Source organism: Anarrhichthys ocellatus, unplaced genomic scaffold, assembly GCF_004355925.1.
Source record: "Anarrhichthys ocellatus isolate YVR2014 unplaced genomic scaffold, GSC_Weel_1.0 scaffold45, whole genome shotgun sequence".
Lineage (NCBI taxonomy): Eukaryota > Metazoa > Chordata > Actinopteri > Perciformes > Anarhichadidae > Anarrhichthys > Anarrhichthys ocellatus.
In genome coordinates, this window is record NW_022280075.1 from 547,093 (window position 1) to 559,333 (window position 12,241).

The 12,241-nt window shown below is 41.3% G+C and overlaps 1 protein-coding gene across 6 annotated transcripts in view; it reads right to left on the minus strand.

The window, feature by feature from the left end:
• The window catches only part of sgcd (sarcoglycan, delta (dystrophin-associated glycoprotein)), a 246,133-nt gene that overhangs the window by 61,466 nt on the left and 172,426 nt on the right, over positions 1-12,241 (minus strand). For all 6 annotated transcript variants that reach the window (XM_031868948.1, XM_031868946.1, XM_031868943.1 and 3 more), the window contains 2 exons: positions 8,484-8,571; positions 7,123-7,242 (listed from right to left, as the gene is read on the minus strand). In XM_031868948.1, coding sequence (XP_031724808.1) covers positions 7,123-7,242; positions 8,484-8,571 — 208 coding nt within the window. The remainder of the gene's footprint in view (positions 1-7,122; positions 7,243-8,483; positions 8,572-12,241) is intronic.

A 12,241-nucleotide genomic window follows, 5' to 3' on the forward strand; every position in this document is an offset into this window, starting at 1 on the left:
GGTGGGGGGGGGTTACATGTCTAGCTGTCTTGCTCATTGTGCATTCCTCGAACTAAGAAAGCTTTAGAAATAAAGCCTGTCAAACTTCACAAAACATTTGAAACATCGTTGATGAGTTAAAAGCATGAAGCTTTGATGTTCTTCCTCTCATGGTAGTTTTCTAGAATGATTTTGATCCCCTGATGTGTAACATCAAGAAGCTAAATATGTTTTGGGGTTGTAATTGTGGCCAAATCTGAACATGAATTCATCATTGATCATGATTTTCAGCAAAGAGCTGTCTGACTCTCATCTTAGGCTACCAGACAAGGTGAAGTCACTGCAGCACAACGCTACGTATTTGTTTTCTTTTTTTCACAAAGCTTTTCTGCAATCATCCAGCCATCCCTTGATTTGGCGGCAAAGAACATGAAAGAGGCCGAGGATCATAATGCGGAGTGGTAATTACTCAGTGAGTGCATCAAAGCAGAGCGGCTGCTGATAAGACGTCTCGTATGGAGGAACACAAAAACAACCATCAGTAGGTAATGTCATTATGTTGTGGGGCTCTTATATCTCTTATAAGTCTTCATTGTGATAAAGGCAATGCAGGGTGTTGTGTGTTTTGCTCTTGCATGTGGGAACGAAAGAAAGAAAAACTGAAATGCGAGTGTGAAAACATTCCTAATACACAATTTACATTTGACATTTACATGAGCTTTTTACACGCACAAAAGCATGCCAGTGTATGCTTTTGATTCGCGACCACATTTACCTTCAACTTTGACAACCCCGGATTAATTCCAAACTCAGGCCAATTAGTTTCTCACCTAAAGGTTTGCAATTACACTCGATGCTTCAGCTTGTCAGACGGCTGGAAAAATCCCTGTCGGGGTGAGTCAACCGTGTCTTCGAATTACATTCATATACAAGTCATTTACTCTGGCTAATACGTTTTAGAGGAAACATTAAGGTCATATTGAACGTTTCTGCGCCATTTGCATATGCACGTCTATAGAACTATAGTATTATGTTTGGGCAACTCGAAGCCATTGAGTAGGAAATATTGTTTTCATGGGTTATGAAAACATTAATGCTGCTCTGAAGCACAGACAAGGTCTGGTCTAAAGTGTACGAGTCATGAGAAAATAGAATTGAATGAGTTTAGAGCACCCGACGAACCACCCAGGCCTCCTCCGGGGAGGCGTTGATATCTTCTCACATCACTAGTGTCATTAGTCGTGCGACTCGTTTGTCACTCGCTAGTCCCGTGAGTCATTAGTCAGTCAAGTTAATGATCCTTTCCCAAACCCAACTAAGTGGTTTTGTTGTCTCAACATAAACTTGCAGTGAAGACAAAAGTCTATTGAGAAAAGACACTCTGCATGTAACCAGCGTGTATTGAAACGGCATCACCGACACGTTCAAAACCGAGGCTAGTGTGTGATGTAGAACATCATAGTTTAAAGCTTAGGACTACAACCAAGCTGTGGTGTTTGACGCATTGGTGTGAGAATGTGTTGGATTTTAGTTTTAGTTTTGACTTTTCAAATTCATTTTATTTTAGTTTGAGTTTTTGAATAACCCTGGATCCCACGCAGACCAGTAAGCAACCGCATTAGTCCTTCCTCCCACTGGTTCTCTCCAAAGCACGGGTGTTAACATGACTCTGATCCTGAGCACCAAGGTGACTCCTGTATTCCTCCCTCTGGGCTCTCCGCCTGTGAACATTTAAACACCTCTGGCCTTGTCCAGTCTCCGCTATAAGCTGTATTCTGTATTTATCCGTCCAGTCGGCTGCTCTGCAGTTTCCCCCTGAGCTCTGAGGGGAAAACAGCATGAACGTATCGCATGGGTGAGCAGTGCTTATTTTTGGAACTGGAGTTTGATTCGAGGCTGGTCTGAGCTGGTGCAGCTAACAGGAAATATCAGCTGACCCAGTGACTTACAAACATCTGCTACTCTACCAGCTGCTGCCCTTCAGGTTTTTATTGAACTTATTTATTTTATATATTTTTTAATTGCTGGTTCAAGAGAAATAGGTTCAAAAAGTAATTACTTGTAAGATTTACTGCAGTCTACATTCACCTATCATGTTGACCTTTTGAATACATACATTAAACATTACATTAAAAGAGATGTGGTATTGTATTGTCCATCAGAATTACATGCTTTGCAATATAGAGAAGGCTTTAAACACTGATGACAACATGATGTAAGGAGTTACAATTTACAAAAAATATGATTAAACGATTACATTTGTAACTGAACTACAACAGTTTTCTATTATTTGCGATAGAAAACAATGCGTTGTATGGCCGGTGGCTAGTCACAAACTTGGGATACAAATTGGACTTATGACTTCAGCATGTCTGAAGGTCTGCCATGGCGCTGTTATCTCATGACTAACATTTGACGTTATTGAAAGATCAACACATGGAACCATTTTTGGAAACCAGTTGTTGCTTTCCGGCCTTTAAGAATCAGAGTTTTTTAGCGAATACCGCACCTATGAGCAATGTTATTTAAGAAAAAAGACACTAAACTCAATCTGACGATTGTGTAATTATCTGTGTTACATGCTCTCATGTAACAGACTGATCTGCTGCCAACGTGGGGATAAAACAAACCATAAAAACAGTACTTTAACTATGATTTGACCCAGCCAATCATATGAATCCCCCTGTTTGCGTTCTCATTTACTGTCTGTCTGCTGGGAGCCCATCAGCATGTCTGACTGGGCTGTAAATAGCCGAAGAATCCATAATGAAGCCAATGATAGCAGTATCATGGAATTCCAATGACCTCAGTCGGGCCAGTTAAAGTTATATGCAGGGTTATAATTATGGATTTTATTGGTGTGGAAGGACGGACTTGGTAATGACACGTGGCAGCTTTATAAGCCTCGATAGTCCCTTCATACATCAAAGGGACGAGAGAACAGCTAGCAGCTCGTCCCTAGGTCTTATCTGCCCACTTACAGCTGCTAGTTCACTCATGTGTGAGAGACAGACAGGATCACATGCACAGATAAATGCCTACTGCAGATGTATACACGTAGCATGCATTTAAACATGCATCTTAATCAAATGTTTACAACATATCTTGTGTGACTGTAAAAGCAATGTGCCATGTCCATGTACCGATGCAACAAAACACAATCATTTTGAGATCTAATGTCTGTAGAATCGACACTTGGTAGGATTCTTCAATTATTTGCCATATCTTTTGATAAAACATTTATAATTTTCACTGTATTTTACTTTTGCCCATTCTTTGCCCAGACAAATTTGAGAAGTTTAATGTTAAAAAAAGAAAAAAAAGTATTGTTTTGGAAGCGGCACTGAGACTCCGGTATCTTACCAGCAGCTTTATAAAAAATCTTCAAACGAAGACCTGCAGCAGTCATTTAGACATGAGACAATTCTCATCAAGTTCAGACACAAAGACGCATTATAATGCAATAATCAGAGACATGTATGCGTCACATGAATAACCTGTTGGGAACTCAAAGGGACGTCTCTTTCTGCTGAGGCAGCGGTTGCCAATGTGTTTGATTAGCCGCGCAGCCTTGAGCGGCCTCATCAAACGGCTGTGGAGATAAATGGAGTAATTGGCAAATCATTGGCATACTCTGCCCCCCCTCTGTGTTTCTGCTCCGACTCGCTCCCTACACCTGTTCTCAATGGCTTTTTACCGTTACAACAACTGACTGAAGTGCTGTGAAGGACCGAATTCAACAGTGATGCTTTGGTTTATCCCTTATTCTTCTCGTTCTGTCCCTGCTCGATTTGTACGATTGGTTCTTGGATTATATTAATTAAAAGAAGAAAGCCAAATCTGCAGTCAGTTTAAAATTCAGTGGAGTCCACAGGCTAAAAAAAGAAAAGAAGAAAAGATGTAGATAAAGCCGATGTATGCAAGTATGAAGTCGTCTTTTCAGACATGTCATACAATCTTGCCAAAAATAACATCAAACTCACCAAACTGACAGCCAGCGTAGCAGCGGCTGAGGCCATGTTACTGTCAAACACGCTCTTTTCCTAAACCTAACTTAGTGGTTTTGATGCCTAAACCTAAGTTCCTGTAAAGACAGAAGTTTATTTTGTAAAGACACTCTGCATGTAACGAATGGAAACCGACTCGCCGTCCCTGCCAGGTCCAAAACTGGCGCTAGAGGGAAACCTAGATTGTAACAGTTTGAAGCTTCGGGCCGCTGACCAAGTTGGGACTGAGTAGATATTGAACGAGTACAAGCCAATCAGAGGTAGAGCAGGGCACTAATGGCTGCAGATTGTGGCTGGGGACTTTAAAAAAAATTCAACTACCTTAAAAATGGCTGTGAATGAGCCCTCTCACCAACTTGGCATGTTGGTGAGAGGGCACTTCAATTATTTCCATCAAATGAGTTTTTTGTGGCAAGGTCGAAGAATAGTTAGTTATGATAAGGAAGTGAGATAGGAAAAACAACAACATGCAAGTCTTTAAAGTTCTCTTCTGCTTCTTTGTGTGCTCAACCTTACTGAAGCCCAGGAAATCTTCTAAAAACATTTTTTCGTGCTCTTCCAGTTTCAAGTTGGCAATCAAAGAGGCGCCTGCGTGATCATCACACAACAGCGATCACAGCAGTGGGTTTGGTAAACATAAGCTTTTTGTGTTTATTGATGTCAGGATGCCGTGGATGTTCAAGTTTGATACTTAAAAAGACAGCGACGGGTGAATAGTCCAATAGATTTGACTTTGAAATAAATACTGCGTCAAAAACAACTCCCTTCTGTTAAAAAAACCCCCAAAAAACAACACAACACTACCTGTCCTTACTCGTCCCTACCCGGCCTCCATCTCCGCCATCTGTGTCTCCCTCTGTTAAGAGGAGCACTTTGCTGAGGTGGGTGACGGTAATGAACTCTGACTCAGTGAGGCTAGAAAGGATGTAAATGAATGTAGATGAGGATGAAGAGTAATTGCTCACACAGAGGGCTCTCAGAGGTGTGTGTGTGAGAGAGGGGGGGGGGGGAGAGAAAGTCAGCGGGAGAGAGAGATAGTGCACCCATGGGAGCTCTTAAGTGGAAATGTGCAGCCCAGTCAAGAGGGAGACACTTCAAATATCTGTTGATCTATTAATGAGATTGAATGGATGGAATGATGAACGAGTGGGCGGATGGATGAGTGACGGTGAATGATGGCAGATGGAAGCATAATGGTGAATGATGTTCGAGAGGAAACGGGAAAGAGGAAAGAGCTTTTTTAAGTTGGAGGGAGGAAAGGAAGAAATTAAAGAAATCAAGAGCGGGGATGAAGGGAAAGGATGTAAAAAACTGAAAAGATGATGAATCAAAGACATCACAACTAAATATATGTATGTGTCATTGGCTGGGGCTCGACACCCAGCAGGCTCTCTCATTTTTATATCTTAATTATACTCACTGCGTTATTTACAGTAAGTTATTTAAGTTATCTCCTAATTATCCCACTGTATGAGTGAGTGTACAGAATATAGGAAATAAGCGGTGATTCAATCTGTCCTTGCGCAGCACGGTCGGCTGCTTTCTTTAAACCTAATTAATACAGAGAGTTTTAAATCTGGAAAAACAATCTTTATTGGTAAGTGGTATGTTTGGAAACCCATCTGTCTGCATTAACTGGAGAAATATAGAAATATATGTCAGGTTCATATTTTCAGTGTAACTTTCTGGGATCGCTTCCTGCAAACACATTTATTTACACTCGTTCGACTGGCCGGATTCCAGCAAATATTCCCACGGTAAATGAATTTAGCTACTATAAATGTCCCCGAGTTTCCCTGCGTTTCCTCTCGTGTCTTCCATGTCCCATCAAAATGAATTTGAGCAACGACAACATCCTTTCATTGATTGCTGCTACCTAAGACATTCTGTAATCATGACTCCATAATATTCTGATGTCAATTTAAAACATTTCCAAAGCATAGTGTTAACCTCACTTGACATTCATTATGGGTGTACCACGAAGCGAGATACGTGGTTCAGAGGCCGTAGGATGTGCAGCTGTTACATTACAAATACACAGCATACATATTGGCATCAGACTTCATTTCTCATCTATCGGATGATCTGCTCTGTTGCGGCTTTCATCGTATGGGGATGCTTTGCTTGTCTTCATGTTTTCACAGTGAACAAATTTTGCCTTCAATATTAAGCCTCTCTCACAGGAAATCAACTGTCGCAGCTCCGTGTCACTTACCTCCTGTCTAAGGGCCTACATGCCACCTTCCGGTTGGCAAATATGAGCTAATTTGTCAAATGGCTACATGTCAGCTTCTCCTTCCTGAGGCGTCATGGATATATGAGCTTTCCACCATCATTCTTTTCACCGAGCTTTAATTTTATATCTCAAAAAAAAATTAAAAAATAAGTCATTCTCTCCTGCTAGTTGTCATCTTGCTCCTCTCACACCAACACACTCGCACCCCAACGCGTCAAATATCGCAGCTTGGTCAGTGCCTCTAAGCTTCAAGCTATGACGCTCTACGTAACCCTCTGCTGTCAGTTTTAAACATGTGAGGGCCGGCGTGTCTATACACGCTGGTTACATGCATGGTGTCTCCTCTGTGGTATTTGATGCATTGGTAGTGAGAACGGGTTGCTCATACACAAGTACTGGCTGCACAGATCGGAACCCTGCTCTCCTCACTACTACTGACTGCTTATGATGCTAATGTATATAATTCTACTTTGCATTTATTGTCGGTCAATTTGACACTGCGTATCAGCTCAGCTAAAGAAGTGTGTGTGTGTGTGTGTGTGTAGTATGTAGGCTACGTTGGCAGTTTGAGTAGGTTAAGTGTTAAGTTTCAATATGAGTCATGCTTAAATTACACTTCCATGAGTCAAGAAAATGCACCTTTCATATCCTTGAAAGCTTTTCACACTTTTCAGCAGCAGATTAAACCTCTTGAAGTCAATATCAACCCAACCACAACCGAACAAGAACCAGCAACAAATACCTTCGGTATAAATAGTCGCAGCAACAAATACCTTCGGACAAACAAATATGGTCGGTAATACAAATTCAATAAAAACAAAAACGTCAGTACTCGCTTTAAATCCACACTTTGGATCATGACCAACGGTCAGTTTCCGTACACGTCAGCCGGCCACTCACCCATCACCCGGAGCCTCTCGGCGCCCACCACTACTTCCTGCTCGTCGGCAGAGAAGAGGAGCTTCCCGGAGGTGGATTTGACTTCAAACATCTTGCCTTGTGCTTTAAAGCCACTGGATCCTGAACCGAACAGACAGAAAGAGAGGAGACATCAAAGAGGAGCGACTGGAGCCGGAGCTGATTTCTTACTGAATTAAGTATTCGTACATTTAAAATCGACCCAGGTGGAAGACATTTAAGGTGTCCTGCAGGACTTGCTGACTTAAGAAAAACACTACCAACCCCCATCACACTGTTTATGAATATTGGTGTCTTTCATGAGACTGCTGAATATTAAACATTTTCAAAGAAATTCATTGTATCCTATCAGACATTTGTGTGAAATTGTCTTAATTGGCATAGCAATTACTGGGTTATGGCCAAGAACATGTCTTGTGAGGTCAGTGGATGTTTGCATACCTGCTTTGACTTCATCTCTTGAAACTTTAGACTTCAATAATTAAAGTATGATGACATATAAAAAGGTCAACACTTCTTAATCCAGAAAAGCATTATGTAACAAAAACATTGAGACGTATAGAATGAAGAAGCAAACAATTTGAAACGGTTTGTGAGGAAATGTTTAGAAACTACTTCATCCCGATGTGACCTGCTGGGGAAAGAGATTTCCACCACGATATTTCACTAAAAGGTCTGCAGGAAACTTACTCCAAGCTCGTTTTAGTTCCGAGCTGCCAGAACTGTAACTGGTGTCACGACAAACAAGAAATGCAGACAACTCCCTCCAACTCAAATTGCTTTGTCTCATGCGGCGGCAGAAAACACTCTGCGCTGGGGGGGGTGACTGATTGACACCCGTGCAATTGATTCTGTCACTCTCTATCTGGGAATAGAAGTTCCTCCGCATTCACGAAGACCGCTTATTCATCCAAGAGGAACATCCGAGCAGGCTTCGTCCTCCTCTTCAGACCCCAGAGGGGGAAATTTCAGCACACTTTTTTTTTTAAATGTGAGAGACACTTCCTGTGCATGTTTGCACAAAGTGATTTCCATTCACAGAAGACTGCCAACTCTATTAGAGAGTGACAGGCGAAGAATGGGGGGATGTAAAGAAGAATCACAGAGTTATGGTGGTGCGACTGAGGCCTCTGCTGGCACAGTTAAGTGGATCAGAGGAACTATTTATCTAAATCTCTATCCAGCCACTCCTGACAGAGCCGTGGCTCTGGACCTGAGAGTCTGGACTCGTGCATCTGTTGCAGCTGATGTCGTCACTGTTGTCAGGTTTTTGAAAGATGAAAACATGATTTACATCAGAAAGAAAACATGAATAAACTACATGACAGCTTGCTGCGTCTTACCTGTTACAAGTTGTGTGAGCAGCTGGTTGTTGCTGTTGACGATATTGACCGATATGTTTCTGGACGACTGCAGGAACAGTGGGCGGCCCTGCGAAAAGAAGATGGAGAAGTTTATCGATTTAGTTTGTGGTGCAATGGTTATTTATTGATTCATGTTTATTTTTTGGGAAAAGTATAAGGAAAAAAAAGAAACATCACCTGTTGAAGACAAAAGACCAGATACAGACTTTTTTCTTTTTTAATGGGACACAACTAACTAAATGGGTTCATACTTTTGTTTGTGCAAGAGGGTACTGCTGAAGACCCTCAGCCCCGTTTCCATTCACATATTTTGATACGCATTTTGAGCATTAGAAAAGCTTTATAGAAACGGCGAAATTCAATAATACTTCCTTATTTGCGACTGCAGAAATATGTGGGATAAACATTTGCTACTCAGACTTTATTGGGCAAAGGTGTTTGTAGATCCAATTTGACGCGTCGACTCTTTTTCAACAAAGAAGGAAACCACCTCAAGCGAGCGTTTTTAACTTTTCTTCGTAATTGAGGAAGTATTATCGAATTTTGTCATTTCCCTTTAGCTTTTTTAATGCGATACTTAAAAAAGAGCATAAAAATGTGTGATCATGTCGACCATGCAGACGTTAGCATTTAGCTGCATAGACTTTTAGCCTTGGTTGTCTTTTATGGTTGTATTCCAATTGTTTCATCTTGTGTCTCCTGTCAACAGCTTCAGGCGGATCACATGTGGGGAAGAGCACATACACACGCATATAAATGTACAACTTCACACTCAAACACGCACACACCATAACTGTCCGATGGCAGAGACTCCAGCCTCCTGCTCAGTTTGATAACTTCCATTTCCCAGAGTGCCCAGCACCAATCTGTAATGCCGATCACGTCGGACACTTTGCTCTTTCTGTGCCCGACTAATCTTCATGCCTCAGTCAACTTCTTAATTAGAGATAACGGCCTGACCATTGTGCTGCGCTCGCAGCCGAGCAGGGGATATGTCTTGTGTGTATAATACTGATAACATTATGGCTCTCGCCAAAGTTATTGAAGTTCTCACAGTAAATACACCAAATGTATGGTAGGCAAGCGAGGAATTATGACAATAACAATGTGTTGTGACCTGAATGTAAAACTAACCAGTTTGAAAAGTAGAGCATAGTCCACTCGTATTCTAAGGTAGGGCTGTGTGTGACTAAAAATACTTTGCCTTTCAAGATGATGCTGCGGCACGGTTATTCTTAGTCTGGTTTACTTCTAACATCATAACAAAAAAAACGTACTACCATGACCCAAGTACGCTTGTCAAAATCATATAGTTAAGAGGAAACAATCCCTGTACGGCTTTCAAAAGTACAATGTTTTCTGAAAAGTTAAGGTTACTCTCAATCACTGTTCCTAAATATTCCAAATTGCAGACAAATGCCCATCTCTAATCTAATGGTGGTTAAATGTTGCTGTCAGACAAGCTCTTTGGTTCTACCTACATTTATTTCAAAAACACTTTGTCTCACACCAACGCAGGAACACACATGGCCCAGACTGTGTAAGTGCATCCAACTAAAACTTCCTAAACTACAGTGAGGCAGTTTACTGACAAACTGTACTTTAGGGCCATAAATCAAAAAAAGGAATGCGACTGTACAGGGACTAAAGCGTTGCCAAAACACACAAGAACTGACCATGTGCTCAGACAAACTGAAGCTCTATAAAAAGTCAGTGCAAACAAGTGAAGAGTGATTCCTCAGTACACTTTTGGAGAAACAAACTGTTTTTACTTATTACTTAAACATCACTGCAAAAATGTTTGAAAAAAAACAAACCAGGACTTGTGTCTCAATAGACTTTGTAATAACAGCGGTCTTACGGGTTCATTGCATGTCTCACTGTACGAGATGGGTCTAATGAAATCTTGGTCTGCAATCTGTGACAGACTGCATGATATCTATTTCGAGGCATGGCAGATTATGAGATAAATGCCTGGCGGACGGTACAATGTTTATATTGCTGCACTAAAATGGGAATAGAGAAATAAATAATGACAAGCTTTGGCCAAAGGGTTGTGCTCAGAATAGATTTATACGCCCCTATGTGCTAATTTTTTGAATACTTTGGCCTATGGACTAGAACCATCTTTTTGGATTCACAATGAAAGAGCTCCCCACATTGCCAGCTTTTGACTGCAGCGGCCGTACGATCGTACAGTGTTCGGTTTAAAGCGGTGCCCCAGTGTGCTGAGGAGTCACCGCTCACTCATTAGCTCTCATTACCTGCAGCTGTGCTGACATCAATACAAGACAAAAGATGGAGAACGTGAACAACATGTCTAATCGATCAACAGTGCGGCGTTCAGGCAGCAGAAATGGGCAGTTTGACTTGGATCTAAATCAGTCAATCTTTTCATGTATTCTCCTCAGCTCAGACAAAATACTTGCAAAGTTGCTCGATATCTTGCTTATTTCAGCTTGAATTCCCATATGAGAGTATGGGAAACAATATGTTTTTTAGGAATTACACATACAGCAGGTATACTGCAACATAAGCACTTAGATTCATGTTTCTGTCAATTCATAAATCCAGTATTTATTCCCATTTGAGCTCTGTTTTGATCTCAACTAACTCAACTAACACTAACAAAAGTGAAATTATCTGTCTAATAAATGTCTCTTTTTCACAATATTCACCATCTAGTTTTGTTAATATAGAAATCAGAGCAAGGGTTAAGGGTTTGATCCGTATCATTATAAGCTACATTAACTAATCTATGATACTAGTTTGGTCACTTTCTGAATCGTGTAAGTAAAAGGTTTTCTATGACATTCAGGTAACAATGTCCACATTCTGAACTGAACAAGAGGAAGATAGAGGGCTAAACGACAAGAGACATGGAGAAAGGACTCAATAGAAAAGAGACAGTGCAGTGAGTGAGAAAAGACTGCAATCATATTAACTGCAATGCACAGCAGGGGTCTTCCTGGGTTTCATTTTTTTTAAATCTCTCTTCCTATCCTCTCCTGCAGTCACCAATTGCTTTTTGCCATCACCTCCTCCTTGGTATTACTATTCCTCTCACTTTCTCTGCTTAAGCTACAGTACCGTCCCTCAATTCCTTTATCTGTCCTCTCCCTGTTAACTTCTCCCTCATCTCTACTTATGGTATGGTCATTTAGTGTTTGTAGCAAAACGCTAATTTACACCTGTGTGCAGGTTACCGTTGCTGTATGAGCATCAGTTACATCAGAACTGGAGAGTACATCCTCATTGAGAAAAGAAGAGCAAAGCGTGAAATGAATGCACTAGAAATCTGCAGTCATTCATAGCTGCTTCTTGTACTGTTTGGTGAAGTCAGGACTTAATTTCAATATTAATATTTTACCCAGCCACGATATCACACTGCGAGCATGTTGTGCTTGTTTGAGTTAGTGTTGAACTTGGCCGCTTCCTGCACGTTGCTGCCTGTCAAAATATGCTCGCTGGCTTCCCATATCTCTCGTTCTAATTCAGTCCTCGTCCATCTGTCACCCTGTTTATGTCTCCATTACTACCTCTTCTCCTTCCCTCTCATTCCCCATCTTCATCATCTCCATCTTTACTTGGCTCTCTTTTCCTACCTCCCTGCATTGTGCTCCATCGCTCAACCTCCCTCTCAGCTTGCGTAAGGTCCAAGACAGCGGAGATAAAGCCTGCTGCTCTCTTGCATTATCAAGACATCCGTCCACTACCTGCACACGGCTGTTATTACT